The following is a 21,410-nucleotide window of genomic DNA, read 5'->3' as shown; positions in this document are numbered from 1 at the left end:
CGCAAGTCGAGTAGGTCGGGGAGTACCTGCAGTGACAGGATGAGTGTGTGGAGGGAAAATTCCCGATACAATACATCTGTTTATGGCATGGCGTGGCAAGTCCCTTATAAGTCAAGTGTCAGGCCTGTCTGGAGGAGGAGAGATATTTGGTCAGGAGCAAGGGGTGTTGGTGATGGCTGGGGACTGTGCTGTAGTAGGGTGGTCAGGAGGCACAAAGCCAATGACAGTATTAAGGGTATAGTTACAATGGTTACCTGACAATCCATTAAGTGGAACTCTTTTCCAAGAAGCTCTTTGAAATTACCACAAACACAAGATTTATTTTGTTAGTCCCAAGCCTCATTGGTTATGATACTGCTACAGTACAAAGATGTTAAAACATTTTTGTATAAAGAAAAATTTTCAAATAAAATAAAATATATATTACTGTATTGTCATGGTGAGGATGTAAGCACTGCTACTAGTAAATAGATGAAAAACAGCACCATCTAACACTGCAGTACCTACCTGACAAGATGGTCTGAGGTGAAGAGATAGAGCATGGTAGTGAGCAGTGTACAGAGGGACAGGGTAGAGCAGCATTGAAAGACCACTCTGTAAATAACAAAATCTTATCAGTCCGTATATTTGCCTAAAATATTGGTATAGAAGAAATTTAAATTAAATTGCAGACATGCGAGTCATCATAAAGAAATACAGTAAGATCCCACTGAATGAATAACCAAAGAACGAGAATTCAGTTTATTTGATTCAAAGAACAAAATGCAAAGTGAACCGGTTCCCAATCCCATTCCTGGCATTGAGCTAGTCATGATTTGATATTGGCTGAGCAGCTAGTGAGGCAAATGCAATCATAGACTCATATTCTATATAGTACTGCACTCTTAGGTGAAGCTAGTGGCAGGCTAATCCAGCCTGGCTAGCCAGTGAGCCTAGATAACTTGGCAGAATGTTTATCATAATGTTCTCTGCCTATTGGTACATACATTGACTTTGTTTGTTTCTCATTATTTTTACAATCAATCCCAACAACACTGAGTCTAAAAAAAAGACAAGTAGCACTATGAGCAGTACCACTCCAAAGATGAAGAGGGAGACCATCACCTTGGAGATGAAATTGGATGTACTATGGTGATTGGACTCATGAAAAGATGTGTGATATCTGCATCATCTTCGGGATCTCCAAAGCCATGTAAAAGTGGAGTCACAACTTTCAAAAGTAATTCACCACCTCTAGTTGATTCCTCAGACAAAAGGACTGAAGAACCCTCTGACCTTTCCCACCACTAACCATCGACATCTTCAACCAACAATACAAGGCCAACACATGCAGCATTCACTTTCAGTTTTGCTAAGTACAATGTGCTAAAACAATGTAAAATCTTGTTAGGTTAGAGTTTGGGGTTGAAAGTCTTTGGGTTGGAGTGCATCTAAGTTTATACCATTGGATTTGGGGAAAAAATCTTTGGGCTAGAACACATATTAGCTTTTCATTTGGGATTCCATGAGAAAATGGGTTCCATTTAATGAGAATTCCCCTAATAAGCATTTTTTCAAGAATGCATATCACTTGTTAAGTGGGACCTGACTATACAGTAGTTTACTTGTACTTACAGTCTATCCAAAGAAAATTATTGGTGAGGAACTTATAAAAATTATTGATGTCTTGACTGCTTCTGTTAGCTATTAGATACATGAATGATCTAAAGTGCTATTTTTACCCGTGTATCACAAGGCAGCAGTTTCTTCCAAGGGGTGAGGTTCTCTGTGCACACATTTTCACGGGGCAGAGCAGCATATCGCATGTAGGATGAATTACCAGAATACCTGTAAGAATAAATAGCATTCCTAATCAAACCAACTGTGGTGATTTTGCTTTAAACTTCCATGTTTTGGTTAAAATTCTATAAAATAATCATATTCTTTGGATTTTTTTTATTTGATCTCCTTTAACCAAAAAGTGTACAGTAATATTTAGGGGACCTCAAGTGGTAGAGATTCTAACAAAACCCAAAGGGTCAAGGATTCTATAATTAAGCCAAAAATAATAAGACTGTTGTATGAAATCTCGTGATATGACAAAAGAGACAGTCAAGTGATCTGGAAGACAACAGTAATGTATTAATCATAAAGATATATCAAACCCTCTCACTTCCCCACCAAACTGTCAGCCACAACATGGGGTTGGGGGGGGTGGGGGGGTCGGTGCAATGGTAGTTCATGAAAGACAAGTGGTCACACTACATTAAAACATGAACTCTGAATGTGGAGGAAAGTTGTGAGATACATAAATCTAGACTTTCCCAACTAACCCTTTGTGAACTGGCTCCCCTCTGCACTGAATAAAGTTGTCTGGCATTAGCCAAATAAAATACTGTATACAGTACTTAAAAGTGGCATCCCCGAAGTAAAGGAGTTAGTGGACAGTGTATTAATCCTTTGTGTACGGGCTCCCCTTTGTGCGAAATAAAATCATCTGGGGTTACCCAAATAATATATTAAGTGTAGCATCCCCATAGTGAAGGGGTTCAACATTGCCCAGGTTTAAGGGATTAGCTACATCTCAACTCACCATTCTTCAGCAAGTCCCTGTGGCCGATAACTAAGTCCCGGTGAGACAGTATTTGTTGAGTCAATGAAGTTCAGTGATGCACAGACAAGACCACTGAGTGCATTCACCAAGTCTCGCCATGTCTGATCTAAGCTGAAAAGACAAAATACTGTACATGAAAATAACGATCCATATACTGTAGCCATATACCCTTTTTTATTCGATAATGTCAAATTCTTCAGCTACTGTGCATGAAATTTAATTAATTTTTGGGATCACCTGAGGGATCATCACCCCAGAATTTGACTGGGCACCTATTCTTCAGGTTGACATTCCAGGAGTGAGGATTCTTCAGATGGGGTCAAGACCCTCCATGGTGGTTCGGTTAGGTTAACCTAACCTATTAATAAAAATGTTTGAATTACAAGATTTTATATACTGTATTACATTTTTTTTTACCCTAACTACATTTATTATATTGATTGTGGGCGAGTGATGATTCTTCAGGTGGAGTGGGTTAGGGTGCCAATTCTTAAGGTGGACACTCTGGGTTGACTATTCTTCAGGTGGTCCTTTTTTTATTTCAAGAGTTATTTTCAATCTTACATGATCAAAGTACAGCAGAGTATTAAAAAACATTTGCAAGAACTTACTTGTTAGTTGTAGGATTAAACCAAACCCAAAGTTGTGCTCCAGGTGGAGCATCAACAATGGGGTAGCCCCACTTTCGGTGCCGCCACAATCCTTGAGTTAAACTAAGATGCAGTTCTCTAACATGATAGCGTTCAACAATTTCCCCAAATGCCCGAGGAAAGAGATCATAGTGTGAAAATTCTGAGAAAAAAAAAGGAAAATGGCCATAAATTGATGAGGAAAAGGTCAGTACAGTCAACCCTCGCTTTACGCGGTCCCACTTTACGCGTTTCCACGTTTACGCGGTACCCTGCCGAAACCGGAATGCTCACTTTCCGCGGTGTGTGTACCCTTTTACGCGGAGAGCGGCGCGAGCAGGGTGCGCACAAGGTCGCCCAGTCATCAAAACATTACCGAGTTCTTCACCCGCCACCCACCACAGCCGGCCCAAGTCAGTGATAATGATAGTGAGAATATGGACTTTGAGGGGTTTGACAGAGAGGCCCTGCAAGCCTCTGTGGTGGATAGTGATACAATTGATACAAGTGATACAGGTGAGGGCCAATAATCTGCCCTCTGCCTAGGAACCAACCCCCCATCCCCGTGTGCCCAGCCATCTTTTCTACTAATGTAAGTGTTAAAAAACCTAATATTATTGATATTTCTCTTAATTATTAATTGTGTGTGCATACCATCATAAAATTAAGAAGTTATTTTTACTACAACGTAGGTATTGTGTCTGAAAAAGTGGAGTTTGGGGGTCGGCCCGGTCTCTATTTCAATTAATCCCGTATGTTATGTTGTTCACTATACGAGTTTCTCACTTTACGCGGGCCGCCGTGGGTTGAATTAACCGCGCAAAGTGAGGGTTCACTGTACAGTATACAGGTATTGGAAGAATAACCAGACAAATCTAGTACTGTATCTGAAATATAATTAACACCGTCAACATGAATTCTATGGAATCATTGATTAAAATTATCAAACACATGAAAACAGGAAATATTATTGGTAATTATTGGCAAATGACCCGCCACTAATTTTTCATAAAAAATTATTTTAAAAACGCCACAATTTCACTGTGTTTTATAGTGGACACTGTCGTAGTTTTGGCAAATGTGTTAAAATGTGGTTACAGTGGGTTATGCTATAATGAACGGATTCTACTACGAATATTCCTATAACGAACGGTTTTACCTATAAATTGAGAATGCTATAACGAACGCAACTCCTACAACGAACGCGGATGAATACAGAACTATTTCATCTGGCGCATGAATATTGTTGTACCACGGCTCACATAAAGAGCGTCAGGCGCCATATTGGTTCATTGTGTAGTCAGTGCACCACTGAACTTGTTGAAATTTCGTCTTTTGATGTGGAAATTCGTGTTATTTTTATAACTATTTTGTTATACAAGTGTACAATTGTAACAATGAATCGTCAAAAGCGAGTGAGAAAGCTAATAACCCTTGAAACTGAGAAAGAAATTATAAATAAACAGACAAAGTGCCTGAAAGACAGTCACCAAAGAGGGCTAGGAAGGATGACTCCTCTCCATCCACCTCTTCTAAATAATTCTCTCCTCCCCCCTCCTCCTCTGCCTCCTGTCCTGCATACTAACAACACTAAGGTAAGATAAAGTACCGTATTTTTTACAATTTCCACAGAAATTTTTCAGTGTTAAGTGGTTGTATTTGGGGGCCTGGAACGGATTAATCCTATAACGAACTAATGCTATAACGAATGAGGTTCTAGAACCAATTAGATTCGTTATAGCATACCCCACTGTATTTTTAAACTGAACCTAACCTAAACTTACTTGATTAGAAAATCAAGTGGGAGAAGCATTGTTAGAAGACCTCACCAACCTAACCTTAACTAAAACACTGCATTTTGGGGTAAATTTTTACTTGCTTTGCCACTATACGAAATAGAAGTTGAAACTATGTTTTCCCAATGGTTTTTGATGTGCTATGAATGAATTCTCCCATCTCCGAATCTAGAGATTTTCTGTGTTCAAAACACATTAAAAACCATCGGAAAAAAGTTTTAAATCTAACCTAAGCCAACCAAATCTAACCTAACCAAACCAGGAAGCTCCATTGTCATTTGATGTTCTGGGTGTGTACTGCCACATAATTTGCGCCAGAAATGCCATCAAAGAGAAGTGTCTTGGAATTGTCAAAACTACTGATTGCAATGATAAATTTCCTGAGATTCATTTAGTGGCAACAAGTGAAATATTACCTTTTCCATGCCTGAATGTGACTGTTTGCAGCGATTAACGTTATATAATTTAATAGTAAACTTGCATAAGTGGGCCCCATTCCAACCTAAATAGCACAATATTTCGGTAACTGTTCATTTTCGAAGGAAATGCCAAAGAAGAACCATAGTGGATATTTTGCCGTGTCCAGCTAAGTTCCTACCAATGCTATTTTACCATGAGTGTGCTTTGATTGGCTAAGTTAGGTAAGGTTAGGCAAGTTTCTTTGGTTGGTTAGATCAGGTTCTATTAGGTTCTAGTAAATGCCGCCGCTTTTATAATAAGTTTCCAGGCACAACAGAAATATGGTTAGGTATGTTTACAGCTACATGACGATCGACTCACGAAAAAATAAATGCCATCAGTGTCACGGTTAAATAAAGTTGTCGTGTCGTTAATCAGTAAGGGATGATTAGCCAGTCAAAGCGCACTTACGGTAAAATAGCATTAGTTGGAACTTAGCCAGTCACGGTAAAATATCCACTGCCCAGAAGAAGTGTCTAAGAATAGTCTGAACTATGTGAAAACGTGTTTTTAATTAAAAATTTAGTTCGGTCCACTACTGCAATAATGCCGATTTATTAATGATAAAATGAACCAACCTAACTTAACTTCCTAATCTACCCAAGGAAAGCTCAATTTTACTGCTTTACAGTTTGAGAACTAATGTCAAAGACTTCAGGCCACCTGGCTTATTGTATGATGTATTTCTTTGTGTACGAACCTTTGTCCTGCATGGCAGTGAACAGTGACATCACCCACATGAATCTGACACCCTCAGTGTCAAGACCTGACTGAATTACACAGAATAGGCAAACTGTACTCCAAGCTTTGTCAATTAATTTGTTAAACTAAAGAAAACAATGTCATGTACTGTATAAACTTTTATCCATCACTTACCAAAGTCACGATAATTATTAATGGAGTCACTGATTCCCGGCGTTGCCCAGGTGGTAGTGAATTCAAAGTGAGAGTACACATGGCCAGTGGACAATGGCCTGATCAGCAGCTCCTCTGTGAAGGTATTGTCATCCCGACCCTGGACCATCAGCCATGGTCCACAAATAATCACCAAAAGGAAATGAAAGTGGCACATCGTCCCAGACACTGAGTTATGTCACCATACAGCACTTTAACGTGTACTTCAATTCAGGATCAAATCCAAAGATAATACCCAGCAACCAACTTCACCTGATAAGTTCGCCGCCTCCCAGTTTACTATTAATAAAATACCCTCTACTTTTGTTTAATGCAGTTCACATTTTCATAATAACTTTTTACATAATACACAGAGCTTCTAGTTTCTTGTTATATGCCATGGTTAGGCCCGACATCTCTCCCTGCAATGTTTTGTTTTGAGTGTAGCAGGCAGCAGGGTGTCAATAGTGTTGCCAACTCGGATTTTCAAATGTCGCTAGGCTGGTACCTAAAAGTAGCTAAATGTCGCTAAATCTTCCACGGAAAGTCGCTCGCTATTATTCCCCCCCTTCAGTATAAATAAAATGCATTATGTAAAAATAAAAATATTATTTTTTTTAAAGTTTAATGTGCACACTTACCTATTATTCAACAGTAATTGCATCCCAGTCCTCTTCGTAGTGTGAACAACTGTAGAGCTGGAAGCATGTGAAGTGTTTGGTTCAGGTTCTCGTGCAGATATCTTGTAACTGTATGCCTCCACAGTCCCTATCTTTCTTAAAATATCACTAGGAAGTTCATAACTTGCACAACAGGTGTTCTGTCTTTTTAACCCATACTTTATTGTAAGAATTGCCTTTAATGTCGATAGTTTCATTTTGTTGCGCAATTTTGATTTCACAAAGTTCATATTACTAAATGTCCGCTCTACATCTGCGTTTGAATGCGGAAGAGATAAGGCAGCGAGTGCAATTTCAGCCAGATCATGGTAAGGGTTTTCACCGGTCGCATCTCTGTAATTTGCCACTTCTGACCACAATTTTAGGGTGTTAGATGTTTCTGTCCAGATTGTGTGATGCAGTTTTTTCCACTGGAAATCAATCTTGGTAAGGGTGCTGGAATCTTCTGTAAATGAGTGTGCCAAACCAAGTATATCTGATTTAAAAGGCTTCAAGCATTCATCGGCACTCAGAAAAGAAATAGACTGCAGCACACGAAAGTTGTCAGGTAAGCGTTGACCAAGTTGTTTTATGAGTTCAACCCGTTCAAATGTATTGTCCCTGTAACCCCGTTGCTATATATTGTGGCTCGAAATTAGGAAAACTGAGTTTTCATGGACAGTCCAAAAGTATCCAGAAAGTCGCTAGATTTCTGTGGATATCTCTAGATTTGCGACAAGTCGCAAATCGCTCTAAAATGTCGCTAGAAAAAAACAAAAAGCTCTAGATCTAGCTACAAAGTCGCTAAGTTGGCAACTCTGGGTGTCAATCAGGCTGCCATCCAGTTCCTGGGTTACCAAATACTACAACAATACAATGCCAGGTGCTTGTATCTACTACAGCTACTGACTACTGTATTGAGTACTCAGTACTGACAAGACGACGTTCGCTAACTTCGCTGCATCTCATTGCCACTTTGAACTTAATTTTAAGTAGCATACTTATGATTTCAGCCTAATTGTGATAAGAGTTAGTGGTTTTCAAAAAAAAGAATATTTTGTTAAATTTATATTTAGGTTAATTTCCAGACATACGCATTTTGTAATGCTACAGTATACGGTAATGTAAAAAGAAAAGTAAGAAATTACAATGATAACACACAAATGAGCAATTTCATGAGATTATAATGAATCTTATTGTTTAAATACAGGGGGGGGGGGTATATTGTAGTGGATTTCTCCCCTACAAACGCTGTTTGTCGCTGAGTAGCCGACCCCGCGAATTCCCCAGTGTATGCCTCGTGGCCTAGGTCAACCAGCGCCGCCATACATCACGGAGGTCAACTATTAAGCCACGCCTACCTCCGCTATATAAGACCTGACCTCGTGGTGACCTAGCTTTTTCTACCTACAGCCAGTCCTCAAGTAACATCTCCTCCACTCCTGCCTGGCGGCCCTCGCTCCCGCCGGCGACCATGGCGACCCACAAGCTGTCCTCCTCTGAGCACCCTCACCAACCAGCTCTCTCTACATCACACTTGTAACCATGCTGCCTTCCCAGCACCAAGCTGCATTGTACATCCAATACAACATGTATACAGAGAGCACATTGTGAGTTTCCTTTCTCCATCCCATCCTGAGTTTAAACCAAACTTCTCGTACCCCACAATAGGACCGAATGATCTCAGTCTGGCCTGGGATACCATCACGAAAATAGTGGAGTGTATTGTCTCATAAGAACATAAGAAAGTGGGATACTGCAGGAGGCCGACTGGCCCATACAGGGCAGATCCCTTTCACACCCATCCCAGCACTTCCATGTGCCTATCCAACTTCGTCTTGAAGCTCCCTAGCGTCCCCGATCCTACTATAGCACTCGGTAGCCTATTCCACATATCCACAACTCTATTACCAAACCAGTGCTTGCCTATATCCTTTCTGAATCGGAATTTATCTAATTTAAAGCCATTTGTTCTAGTTATTTCGTTATTACTGAGCTTCAGAACATCTTCCATTTTACCCTTGTTAATCCCACTTACCCACTTGTACACCTCTATCATATCTCCCCTAACTCTACGCCTCTCTAATGAATGTAAGCCTAAGCTTTTCAGTCTTTCTTCATATGGAAGGTTTCTAATATTATGGATCATTTTGTCATTCTTCTTTGTACTCTCCAAAGAATCTATGTCCATTCTATAATAAGGACACCAGAACTGAACCGCATAATCCATGTGTGGCCTCACTAATGCTAGGTAAAGTTTCAAGATAACGTCAGCAGTTCTGTTACTCACAGACCTAGATATGAACCCAAGAATTGTTTTGCCTTGTTGCGAACGCTAATACATTGTTTTCTAGGTTTCAAGTCGTTGCTAACAAATACACCTAGATCTTTTTCACAAACTGAGTTTTCTATTTCCGTGTTACCTAGTTTATACTTAACGTTTGTATTCGTCTTCCCTATCTGTAGTACCTTGCATTTATCAGTATTAAAATTCATTTGCCAGTCTACTGACCACTCATGTAAGATATCTAGATCTCTTTGAAGGTGTTCAAAGTCACTGTCTGAATTTATCACTCTCCCCATTTTGGTATCATCTGCAAATTTACTAATCCTACTAGTTATGCCTAAATCAAGATCATTAATGAATATAACAAACAGCAGAGGGCCTAATACAGATCCCTGGGGAACTCCGCTTTTGACCGCACCCCAGTCTGACTTTAATCCATTTATGCTGACTCTTTGTTTCCTACCAGTTAACCATGACCTAATCCATTTTAATACTGATCCACCTATTCCATGTGCTTCTACCTTCCTTATCAATCTCTCATGAGGGACTCTATCGAATGCTTTACTGAAATCTAAATAAATTATATCATATGACTTATCATTATCTACCGCTTCAAATACTTCTGAGAAAAAGCTAAGCAAATTTGTGAGACAAGAACGTCCCTGGGTGAACCCGTGCTGAGAAGAATGAATTAAGTTGAATGTTTCAAGGTGGCCTCTGAACTATATATTGTGTTTGAGCTTGACTCAAGCATAATATTCTCCGTAATTGGTGTTACTTATTTTGTTTCATATTTCATGTGGTCGCTGCTTTACGTGGGTGAAATATTTGTACACTTCCTTTATTTATTATTTCCTTATTTATTGGTGCCATTGCTGTTCATACTCATTCTTTACTTATATAATCCTACCATTTTTAGTGCTAAATTGGTATGACTCACTATTCTTCTCATTCTTCCAAGTTGGGCAGTGCTTGTCAAAGAAGGCGTGTTCTTGCTTAGAGGAAGTACACTTCAGCTTGCTAGCTTGAGTGTGAATGTTTACTTGTGTGCATGTTTGTGTATGACTGTATGTGTGCTTTATGTGTGAGTGCATGGGCGTGTTATGTATGTGAATGTGTGCGTGTGTTTGCCATTTTAACTCTTGTCCTATTTATCTGTCCGTCTTTATCATTCTTTAGTGTTTATCACTTGTCTGCTTGTCTGTTCTGGGAGAAAAATGAAGGAGGCCACGAGGATGTTGAAAATTCCTCAAGGGGGAAATGGAGTAAAAAAGGTTGAGAACCACTGGCTCTAAGAGATGCGGGAAGCTTCCGTGAACCAGTAGGTCTTCCCACACATGCAATAGCTAAGCTTCTTCAGCAGCTTCCTAATCATAATAGACCTCCTACGGACACCTGGTTCTGATGGCCTCTCGTGTCCCTATTGCTCTCACTGCACGGCCATTGTCCGCTGAGGCTTACTTGTCTGTGAGCGTGATTGTGGGCTTTCCAAATCAGGTGGTGGCTGAACAGGCATCAGAGGCGGCGACTTGTAATCACCGGCTTGAGGGTCCATCTGTTGCAGAGGTGTTGTCACAGGTATGGTAGGTGGTGGTGGCTGTACCAGGGCTGGCTGAGACCCAGGTGGCACCTGTGTTTCCAAAGGCAAGGGTGCCTGGGAGGAGATCAGAGATGCGCTGGTCCACAATACACGGCTCAATCTTCCTGAGGAACTTCCTGTTCCTTAACGTGGTTCTGCCTGAACCATGCATTTTGATTCTGTATTGGTCATACTCCAGCACCTCAACTACTTGACTGGTTCTGTCCCACCTATTGGGGCAATTGCCCTCCTGATTCTGCACCTGGACAGTGACACAGATAGCCAGGGGCGGTAGGCTCTTGTTATGTTCCAACCATCTTTCAACCCCTGTGACCTGGCTGGCGCCTTCGCAAAGCTCACTCCTGCTCAGTTGCAACTGTTCTTCATACTTTCCGAGGATTGAACTTATCGCATGTTACAGGAATGAAGTCTTTTATCTGCTTACTTAAGATGATCTGGGCTGGTGATAGCCCAATATTCAAGTCAGGGGTATTCCTTTATTGCAACAACGCCCAACAAAATTTATCATTGTTCAGCCTACCCTCCGTATCATCATTATCTCTGATGACTCCTAGTTGAGAGCTTGCTAATCGACCATTCTTCGCAGTGACCCATCCTTTTTTGCCATGATTACCATCCAGTGGCACCATTTGGTTGGGGTCCCTGGCGGTACTTCCTCCAGGACTTGGATCCTTACGTCCTTATCCAGGCCTCATTTGACCTCATCCTGCCAGTGCAGCGGAACTGGTATCGGTGTGTCTACTGCTATTGACCTTGTGTCCGGCTTGAGGAAGATCTCCAGTGGCTCTCCATTCTGGTGCTCACATATGTTTATTGCACTGGAGGCATACCTATCCAGTAACCATTGCTGGAGCTTGTTGAGGTTTTCATGGACTGGCTTGAATGGGAGTGTACTCGGTACTGGAGGCGGTTGTGCTCTCCTTGGACACTTGCATTGTACCCGTACTGTCCGTTGGTTTTATGCTGGCTGCCGCTCTCCCATTTCCCAGGGCTTCTGTGGAAACTCTCCAATCGCCGGAAAGTTCTCCGAAATGATGCCTGTCGACTGAGAAATAAGCCTGGGTAGTCCTTGGCAATGTAGCACAGCTGCTTGGTGGATCTATCATGGCCACCCTTGACAGTTCCTGTAATGTTAATGAAGACCCTACCCATCAGACTCATCCAGCTGCTCTCCACTGTGCAGATGGTCTGGCTGACCAGCAGCTGATCGCTCAGCTGTAACCCGAGGAGTGACAGGAGGAATGGGTCAGCAACGGTGGTCTGGCCTCCAGTGTCTGGCCTCCAGGATCTGACATCACTGGCCAGTTTCAGGTGGCTATTCCTGAGCGGTAGGCCCAACTCATGGGTGCATTAAACGACACCCATGCTGTTGTGGTGCCTGCTGACGCACCTAGCCCCTGGCTCCGTGCCATAGTCAGTGGTTGACTATGAGGCACCTGTGGCTGGACTACTTCATGGTGTTATTGATAACAGGGACATGAAGTCGGAATCCATTCCGATGTCCCATGTCGTCATTCCAGCATTGTCGGGGTTGTGCACCACTGTCCCATCTGGCTTGAGCTGGCCCGACCGGCAAATTGACCAAAAATGTCCAGACTTACCTCACAACAAGCATCTCTTGCCTCAGGCCTGGCACTTTTCCTTCCTGATGTCAGGCTTGGCCCTAGCCCCATGTCCCTTCTTTCTGCAGTCGGCACATTTCAAGGTTGGGCTGATGTCTGCCACCCCAAATCACTTCTGTCATTGGAATTACGATAGCTTGGGGTGGAGTCCCGCCATGTGGTCAGACAGGAGACCTTGTGATCTCAGACCTGACTCCTTGGGTTCGATAAAAGTCAAAACAGCATCGAGGTCCATGGTTTTGTTGTTCGTGTGACTGAGTAGATCCTTCTGAATATCCACCTTGAGCAGGCCTCGCGTGACTTGATCTCAGATGACCTCGTGTGTGTAGCTAACGTCTGTGTCACACGCAGTCCTAGTGCATTTCACACTATAGCTACAGACAGATGCCTTACCCTTGACTCTGGCAGCAAAATATCTCACCTGTTTGCCCTGATCCTGTACCAGATGGCCCAGTTGCACCCTGTTCACTATCCTGTTATTTTCTCTCACCATCAGTCTTCTGATTTCACAGAGGAGGTGGGTTTCATCTTTGGTGGAGAGCCCCCCAGTTTTTTATGGAGTTCTCTGCGAAGAGCTTCCTCACACCACTCCAGGAACTGCACCACAACCATGTCCCCAGTCAGGCCAGTGACTGTCTTGTAGGTGGCCCATCGGTCCACGAAATAGATTCAGTCCTCAGTCAGGCCAGCAGTGAGCTCGGGTCGCGTGGCCTTCTGTGGTTTGGGTCCTCCTGTCATGGTCGCAACTAGCACTGTGGCAGTCGTCGCTGGTGGGTACACGTTTGTCTGGTGCATCTCAAGCACACGGATGGCCCCTGTCTCAGACAACTTCGGGGTCTTGTATTGGCAGCCCTGCATGGTGCAAGGCAGCTGCATTATAACTATTTTGTGTATTTGATTAAATGTATCCTTCTTAGCAAAGATTTTTATCCTACTCACTGCACCATCAATGTTTATAGATCAGAAGAAGCAAACATTAAGCAAGTAGTATTATCACTGACATACCTGGAGCTGGTGGACGCCCGCCCCACAAGGGGTCACAGCTCGAAACACTCTGGGATGCATCATGTTAGGCCCAGGGCTCTTATGAACCTTTAGGTTTGACAATTTATTCATTATGTCCTCTTTTGAGAACACAATATGGGTCAGTGCTGTTTCACACGGTCTTTCCTCAAATGCAGGAAGATTGTTTGCAACCTCTCTTGAGAGCACCCAGAAATTTTTTTTTAACACCTCCGACTTTTCCTGATCTAAGTCTGTGTTTTTAATTTTCATTCTGCCTTTGGGTTTGACTTGACCTCACTTGTAATCTGCCTCTGGAACTTTTATTTCAGTCCTTCTTCACTTTGACTTTGCTTGGTTTCTGGACCTGGCATGGCATATATCCTCCTGTCCTGCTCTTTATTTGTCATAACCCACCTCTTGACTTCTGAGATTCTTTCTGAACTTTGTCAATCGCCACATGGTTCATGTGTAAGTGTCCTTGTATTCCTAGAGGCAATGGGTTTAGTCTTGAGTATATATTTATCAATGAAATATTTAATTTTACCGAGTATGATATCCAGCATAGTGTCTGCATTCTTGTATCTCAGTGAGTCGATCCAGTGAATACCCCTCATCTCCATCATAATCGCCCTTGTAATATTTGAACCTTGGCCTGCTTTTATCATGAATCAAGTAACAGTTGAATTTGAAGGACAACGTTAAGTGGTGACTGGTGCTGACAGGGGCTAGATGTTCCAACTTGGCCACCATACCCTCCTCGTTAGTTATGGTGAGGTCCAGCGGTTTGGGTGATTGTTCCCCTCCGTAGTGAGTTGGATCTTCAAAAGAGTTGCTACAAAAAAAGTGCTTGGATTATGGTAATTTGGTGTGGTTTCATTTCTCCAGGAGGTGGGTTAGTGTTAGGGTTGAGCACTGTTGCATTGTCAACTAAGGCTCTCAGTGCCAGATTTAGACCTGTGGAGGCCCATGGGCAGCCTCTTTGTGGAGGCCCCCCTCATTATAACTACCCAAGAGGGTGGGGTGGCGAGTGAAGCGAGCCTAAACATCTGGGAGTTCCGGGGGGCGCTGTAAGCCCCCCCGGGAAATTTTTGAAATTTGAAGAATTCTTTGGAAAATTTTGAAGCCATATGCAGTTATATTGAGGAAATTAGAACATTGAGAAAATTTTAATTAACTGTATATAACCAGGTATTCATGAATTTCAATGAGTAGCTAGCCTAATTTCTATCACCCTTCTTGCTGAACATAGTTTTACGTGATGGAATAGATAAACATGAATTTTTAAAGAATGAAAATAAAAATAATCCAACTGAATAAACAAATAAATAAAATATTGTAATATGTGGAGGCCCCTGGGCAGCTGCCCACTTTGCCCACTCCTGAATCTGGCCCTGAAGGCTCTTGAGTTCCTTTGAATTAATAAGCTACAATTTGGGGAACTGTAGATACAGTACACCCAAGAATGAGTAAGTCTCTCCTCCTTAGTTTAATTTTACACCACTTCATTTCTTCAAAATACCCTCGCCTTGTACCCTCACCCGGCTGGCTATAATTTCTTGCCTAGCATAAATAACCACACCCCTTTTGCAAGTTGTCCGAGAGGGTTTGTAAATGAGTCATATCTACTGGATCTATGTTGAACTCATAGTCCTCTGGGTCGATTCTCTTGTTCTTGTATAATAGTTCTACAACTCCTACTATATCAGGTTGATGTGTCATGAGCATCATGAGTAAGGTTTCACACTCTTCTCTCTTATCAAGAAAAGTGTCAGTATTTGTGCACAGTACATGACTTTTAAGTTGGAAATAGTCCTCGGTAACATTTCTAATCTTGGTATTAATTCTGGTTTCCTCCTTTCTCAGTAGCTTCCTTGTTTACTAAACTCACCATATTTTGTGGGGTGTCCAAAGATGACTCCGTTTACAAGATGCTCGGCTCCTCCTGAATGAGATGTTGAGGGGGGTCTCGCTGTTTCCAGGTTCTGTACTGGTACACTTGCCTCCACTACTTTCCCCTTGTATATAGCCAATTGTTTTTTTGTTCTTATTTTTTTGTTACTGTTAACCAGGAATCTCAACATTTCAACTTAGACTGTCAACCTGTTAATAATGTTTTAACATTTATCAAAAGAAACAAAAGTGAACAACAATTATGTTAAAAAAAATTGAATTAATGGAGTAAAACAGCTAGTTGGTGGTTGTTATTGGCAGAGGTAGAGGTGGTGGTAGTGGGTAGGATGCAATAAATCATTTGTTACCACGTCTTATACTATAAATAATTTTATGCATAAGATCATGACCATTGCTTGAAATACTGGGTATCACTTGTATTTGTATTCTCATCATAACTGCCTCATGGAAATGAGAGGACACAACATTATTCTACCCTGTAAATTGTCTGCAACCCAGAGTAGGAGTTGGGTGGTGGAGGCAGGGCAGGTGGAGTTGAGGGTTCTCTCTCGTGCACAAATATTGAAACTTTATTACTTTTAAGACCTTTAAGCAAAAGCTATATCGCTTTGTCTCATTAATTGCTCATTTGATAAAAATAATAATGATACTGTCAATATTTGTTACCCATTTAATCTGTTTGGCATAATTAAATTACTGTATGTGGTTTGCTGATTTTATACCGGAACAACTGCCAACTGAACTACAGTACTTTTGTTTACATCGTTTGTATTACAATAAATGTGGTGCCCACTTCCCGATGGTTTTGATTGATAATTAATCCCTTCAGTACGACGTCTTCATATTCTCCTTTATTCTGGCTACTGCCAGACGATTTTATTTAGCAAGGGAAGTTTCATCTCATATAGATTCAAACATATCCATAATCCATTTGCTAATAAATGCTCCCTTTTGCAAAGGAACACCTTACTTGGAACATGAATTCATCCCCCTCTTATCCCATTGTAACTATAGTATTTTCACCTGGCTCGCGCTACACGATTAAACTCAGCTAACGAAATCCCTGTTATCAAAGTGTTATTCTGCACTGTAATCTTTTCCAAATGATATACACTTTCCCTCCTCACCACCTAGTACTGTACTATGTTTCGCCCCCCAAAAGAGACACCAACCTCGACACACACCCCACTCTTCCTCCCGCTCACTAGTGAATGAATCAGTTTCACACTTAAGGGTTTGGGAGTTTACACCTGAGGGAGATAGAGGATTGACAATGCTAAGTGGTAAAGTCAGGAGTGGAGCCAACTGTACGTGTAACACAGCATATATATTTGAAAATAGTGATAAGTTTTGTGCTGCCTGATTATTCCTACTGTTAAGTATTTTATAGTACTTTTGAGGAAAATAAATATTTTGTTTTGTAGTAGTTATAAGATAGCACTATGATATAAAGGTGACTTCAAGTAAGAATTGTGTGTTGCAAGTGTTTGTTAACATCACTTCCTGCTCCCTCTGGGCTGTATGCACTAGCTTCAAACAAAACATCTTTCATCATTCACACTGCTCGTCAACACTCCAGACAGATCTCCAATAATGCTACAGTACAATGAAAGTTGAATAATTTATAAGGTGACAATGGAAGAGAGTAAAAAAAAAAAAAGTGTTTTTGCCGAAATATGCCCGCGTGGGGAGTTCGGCAGGTCTTATGTTGCTTGGGCTTTAAGAGTTAATGATGCGAGATTAAAAAGTTATAGTTTTGATAATTACTTATCCTAATGTTTCATGGAAAAATTAAATTGGTTTTGCAATTGTAATTATATAATTGACACCTATATTTTTTTAACTGATTTTTGGTGTTATTCTGGATGTACTGAAGTAGTTTAAAATATAAATTTCCAATTCCATGATAAAAGGTGTTTATTTTCCAAAAAGAAAAGAAAAAAAATACCATTTAGGCCCAAAATTTTGAAATAAACTACTGTACTATATACTGTACATACAGTATATTTGACTATTAAAGCTGAAATGAAAGAAACTTACACATACTGCATTCTATTGTATGTGTACAGTACTTATACCTAAAAGAAATATATCAATATACAGTAGTAGTATAGGTTGAAACTCGCTAGTCTGGCACCCTTAGGACCTGACTGGTGCCAGACCACAGAAATTGCCCCCCCCCCACGTCTCACACGACTAAGTGCTAATGCCATTGTTATATGTTAAGTAACCACAGAATTTGTGGAAAAGTCTTTCCAATGTGCAAGTGTGCTTTATGAATAAAGAAAATACTGTACTGCATAGGAAAGACGCAGAGTACGCTATCCAAAGTACATGACCCCGCTTATACAGAACAGGTAAACCTTGATTTACGATCTCTCTACTTATGATATTTTGCTTTTACATGAATGATGGCCATCGTCCGGCCAAACTTGCTGACGCACAAAATACTGTACAGGTATCCCTTGTTTAACAATTGGGATGCATTCCTGCAAAACCCATTGTTAATGTGAAATGATCGATAAATGGGGGATAACGAGAAATAATATCCATGGAAACGGCATGTACAGTAATTGTGTAGCGGAGTCTCCGACTCGGCACCCAGAGCGGGTGAAGCTAAGCTGTGAGCTATGTTATTGTTCAACACATAATTTTGGGTTAGATATACAGTACATAATTTTCTTTGTTACTGTATTTTTTACTGTTACATGCATACACAATCACTCATACAGAATGTGCCAAAAAATCAATAAAAGAAATGATTATCATATGGCATAAAATCATAAACATTTCATACCTATGTCCACAGAAGGGGAAATGGGGTGCAGTGTCAGGGATCTCAGCCTCCTCCCACCAGGTCAAGCTTTGAGCAGTGTTATTGTTCTTTTTCAACTCGTTATTTCGAGCAGATGCAATTAAATGCCACATAGCGACGTGTCCTCCTAATATTACTTATTAAGTAATTATTAGATGTTTTAATTGCCTGTATGCTGGCCTGGCGAATTGGCTAGGAATTAACATACCTAGGTAACATATGCTGACGTCGCATTCCGAGCTATATCACTAAAACTGGTTTTTAGAAAAAAACGGCTTTTTCCTTTTACTGTTACATGCGTATACAAGCTTTCATACAGAATGTGCAAAAATAATAATTATTATCATAAAGGTAAAAAATATAAAGGGATTTACCATTTATTATGTGTGTGGGAGCTAGCACAAAAGTTAGGGAGAGGCATTCTCCCTAGGCTCTGCTGTCTCGTGCTAGCGACAAGATTGCCAAATGGCAATGCAGTATTTTTTCTCTTTTCTTTTATTTATTCCTATTATTTTTATTCATTCTTCACATTTACTGGTACAGTAAATATTATTTTATGTAAAAATAGCTTCTTCCACACACAAACCATCTTGTGGGTGATGTGACACATTCAACTACTTAGCCTGGCAATCACCGGGAACAGAACCTCCCTCACATCCTGCGTGGGTTGCACGTGTTATGCCCTCCCATAAGGTAATGTACCAAAGTTAAACAGTATTTTTTTTTTTTTTCATGTGACGTAGTAATTTCATGTGTTAGCAGTAAATTAAAGTAGCTGTGTACTATTTATCATTAATTAAGTTGGTTTTGTTCTCATTTGTGAATAGATATCGTTGTTTTTGGGGTGTGATATAGGGGTGATTTTGTCATTGGGGAACCGAACCCAATATTTCCCATATGTTTTTCTATTTGAGATACAAATGTTCACCAAACAAATAGTTTTTGGGGAACCTAACCCATTCATATCTCAAGGGATACCTGTATATGTACAGTATTTGTGAATATTATTTCTATGGTGTAAACTACATGCACTGTACCTCCAATCTTAACAGTTAATACTGTATCAATACAGTGAACCCTCGCTTTATGCGGTTTCACTTTACGCGTTTCTACATTTACGCGGTACCCTGCCAGAACCGGAATTCCCACTTTACGCGGTGCATCTACTCATGTACGCGGGTGAAGTATAATTTTTTTATTTAGCTCATAAAAGTCATACAAATTATCCGGCCAGAATATAATTTACATTGCTGGAATTCTTACAATTTGATGATCATTTTGAATATAAGCATCATAGATTTTGCATCAGACATACAAATTTTAGATCTAATGCAAGTATTTTGTTTACTCAGAGCAAATATGTTATCTTTTGTGCAAAATATATGAAGTGTATATTCAAAATATTCCTGGTCTTGCAAGGAATCCAGCAATGTCAATTATATTATCCTAACTTTAGTCTGAGGTATTATTTATTACTAAAAATGTAAATATACTGTTATAACCCAATCATTTCTCTGGTAGGGAGGGAAGGTGGGGGTGAGGGGTAGGGAGGGAGGGAGGGACCCAGGGAGCAGGTGGGAAGAGGGGGGAGGTGGGGTATTTTGATTGACAGATAGTATTTCGGTAAGTATATTTTGTTTATTTATTGAAGATATTTGTTTTAGCTCATAAAATTCATACAAATTACCGGGCCAGAATATAATTTATATTGCTGGAATTCTTACAATTTGATGATCATTTTGAATATAAACATCATAGATTTTGCATTAGACATAAAAATTTTAGATCTACTTTAAGTATTTTGTTTACTCTGAGTAAATATGTTATCTTTTGTGCAAAATATATGACATTTACCTGGTATATTCAAAATATTCCTGGTCTTACAAGGAATCCAGCAATGTCAATTATATTATCCTAACTTTAGTTTGAGGTATTATTTGTTACTATACCTTAAAATCTAGTGGTTTTCCCCCAGACATTTCTCAGAGAGGGAAGAGCCAGGAGTGTGAGAAGAGGGGGAGGGAGTTGAGTCCAATATTTGAATGGACATTAACTTTGCGACTGTATTTCTCTATTTCTTTTAAGTATTAACTGTGTGCATGTACCATCATAAAATTAAGATGTTATTTTTACTAGAACATTGGTATTGTGTCGGAAAAAGTGGAGTTTGGGAGTCAGCCGGTCTCTATTTCATTTAATCCCATATGTTATGTTGTTCACTTTACGCGTTTCTCGCTTTACGCGGGCCTCCGTGGGTTCAATTGACCGCGTAAAGTGAGGGTTCACTGTATTCTTCTCGCTGCTTTGACAAGTGACCACCTATACTGAAAAATATTTAATCAGATAGAAAATGTATAGTCATTCAATAGTTTCCTGTTGTTTGAAACACCACTATTTATAAGGAAAATTCATTTCAATGTCTCGAGTTATTAAATCAAAGTTTTCCAAAGAAAAAACTATTTTGTTTTACATGACATATTAACTTAAGACATCAGGTTCCACCTAAGGGTTACTTCTTATGTTTTCAATATTTAAAGAGCTGTGCTGACCAACAAAGATTTTGGGGAATATTTGAACTGTACTGTACTGTAATATCTTTACTTGGATTTGAAACTAATTTAGGATTACAACTGTATTTTGTAACATATAAGTATGCTACCCCAGCATGTTCAGAAAAAAATTACCCACTGCATTCATTCAATGAGAAACATTGATACTTATGCATGAAGCGTAATAGCTGAAAAATAAAGAATTGATCCTGGAAATCCCATTTTATAGCAAAGTTGGGACAAGGAGTCTTGTGTTTTTACCTGTTAAGTTTATGGATTGCAACCCAAATTAATCCTAAGCACTAATTCAAACAATTAGTTTTAACAACCCTATGTATCTACCCAAGAGCAGCTACTCCAAAATGTAAAAAAAATTGAATGTCTACCCCATAACTGGAAAAAAAAAAAATTGTACGTAGTAGTCTCTCCATTTGTTCCAAACAAACAGAGCTAGCAAAGTAATCCTGATCAATTTTGTTTCAGGAAGTCATAACCCATGCTGATTACATAGGTCTCCTTCACTGATCATGGTTTCCTAAATCACAGTTTCCAAATCTCATTGTTTAGTAAAATGCACCGACTTCCTCTTTC

At 40.2% G+C, this 21,410-nt stretch overlaps 1 protein-coding gene across 1 annotated transcript in view; it reads right to left on the bottom strand.

The window, feature by feature from the left end:
* The window catches only part of LOC121865474 (GPI transamidase component PIG-T-like), a 28,139-nt gene extending 21,296 nt beyond the window's left edge, over window positions 1-6,843 (bottom strand). The window contains exons 1-5 of the mRNA XM_042364946.1: window positions 6,354-6,843; window positions 3,205-3,385; window positions 2,573-2,704; window positions 1,722-1,827; window positions 508-594 (exon numbers count right to left, since the gene is read on the bottom strand). Coding sequence (XP_042220880.1) covers window positions 508-594; window positions 1,722-1,827; window positions 2,573-2,704; window positions 3,205-3,385; window positions 6,354-6,549 — 702 coding nt within the window. The 5' untranslated portion in view covers window positions 6,550-6,843. The remainder of the gene's footprint in view (window positions 1-507; window positions 595-1,721; window positions 1,828-2,572; window positions 2,705-3,204; window positions 3,386-6,353) is intronic.
* Between the last annotated feature and the right edge of the window lie 14,567 nt (window positions 6,844-21,410).

This window comes from Homarus americanus, unplaced genomic scaffold (genome assembly GCF_018991925.1).
Source record: "Homarus americanus isolate GMGI-L3 unplaced genomic scaffold, GMGI_Hamer_2.0 scaffold25483, whole genome shotgun sequence".
Taxonomy (NCBI): domain Eukaryota; kingdom Metazoa; phylum Arthropoda; class Malacostraca; order Decapoda; family Nephropidae; genus Homarus; species Homarus americanus.
The sequence above is the reverse complement of the archived record's forward strand: the minus strand, read 5'-3'. Positions and strand labels throughout refer to the sequence as shown.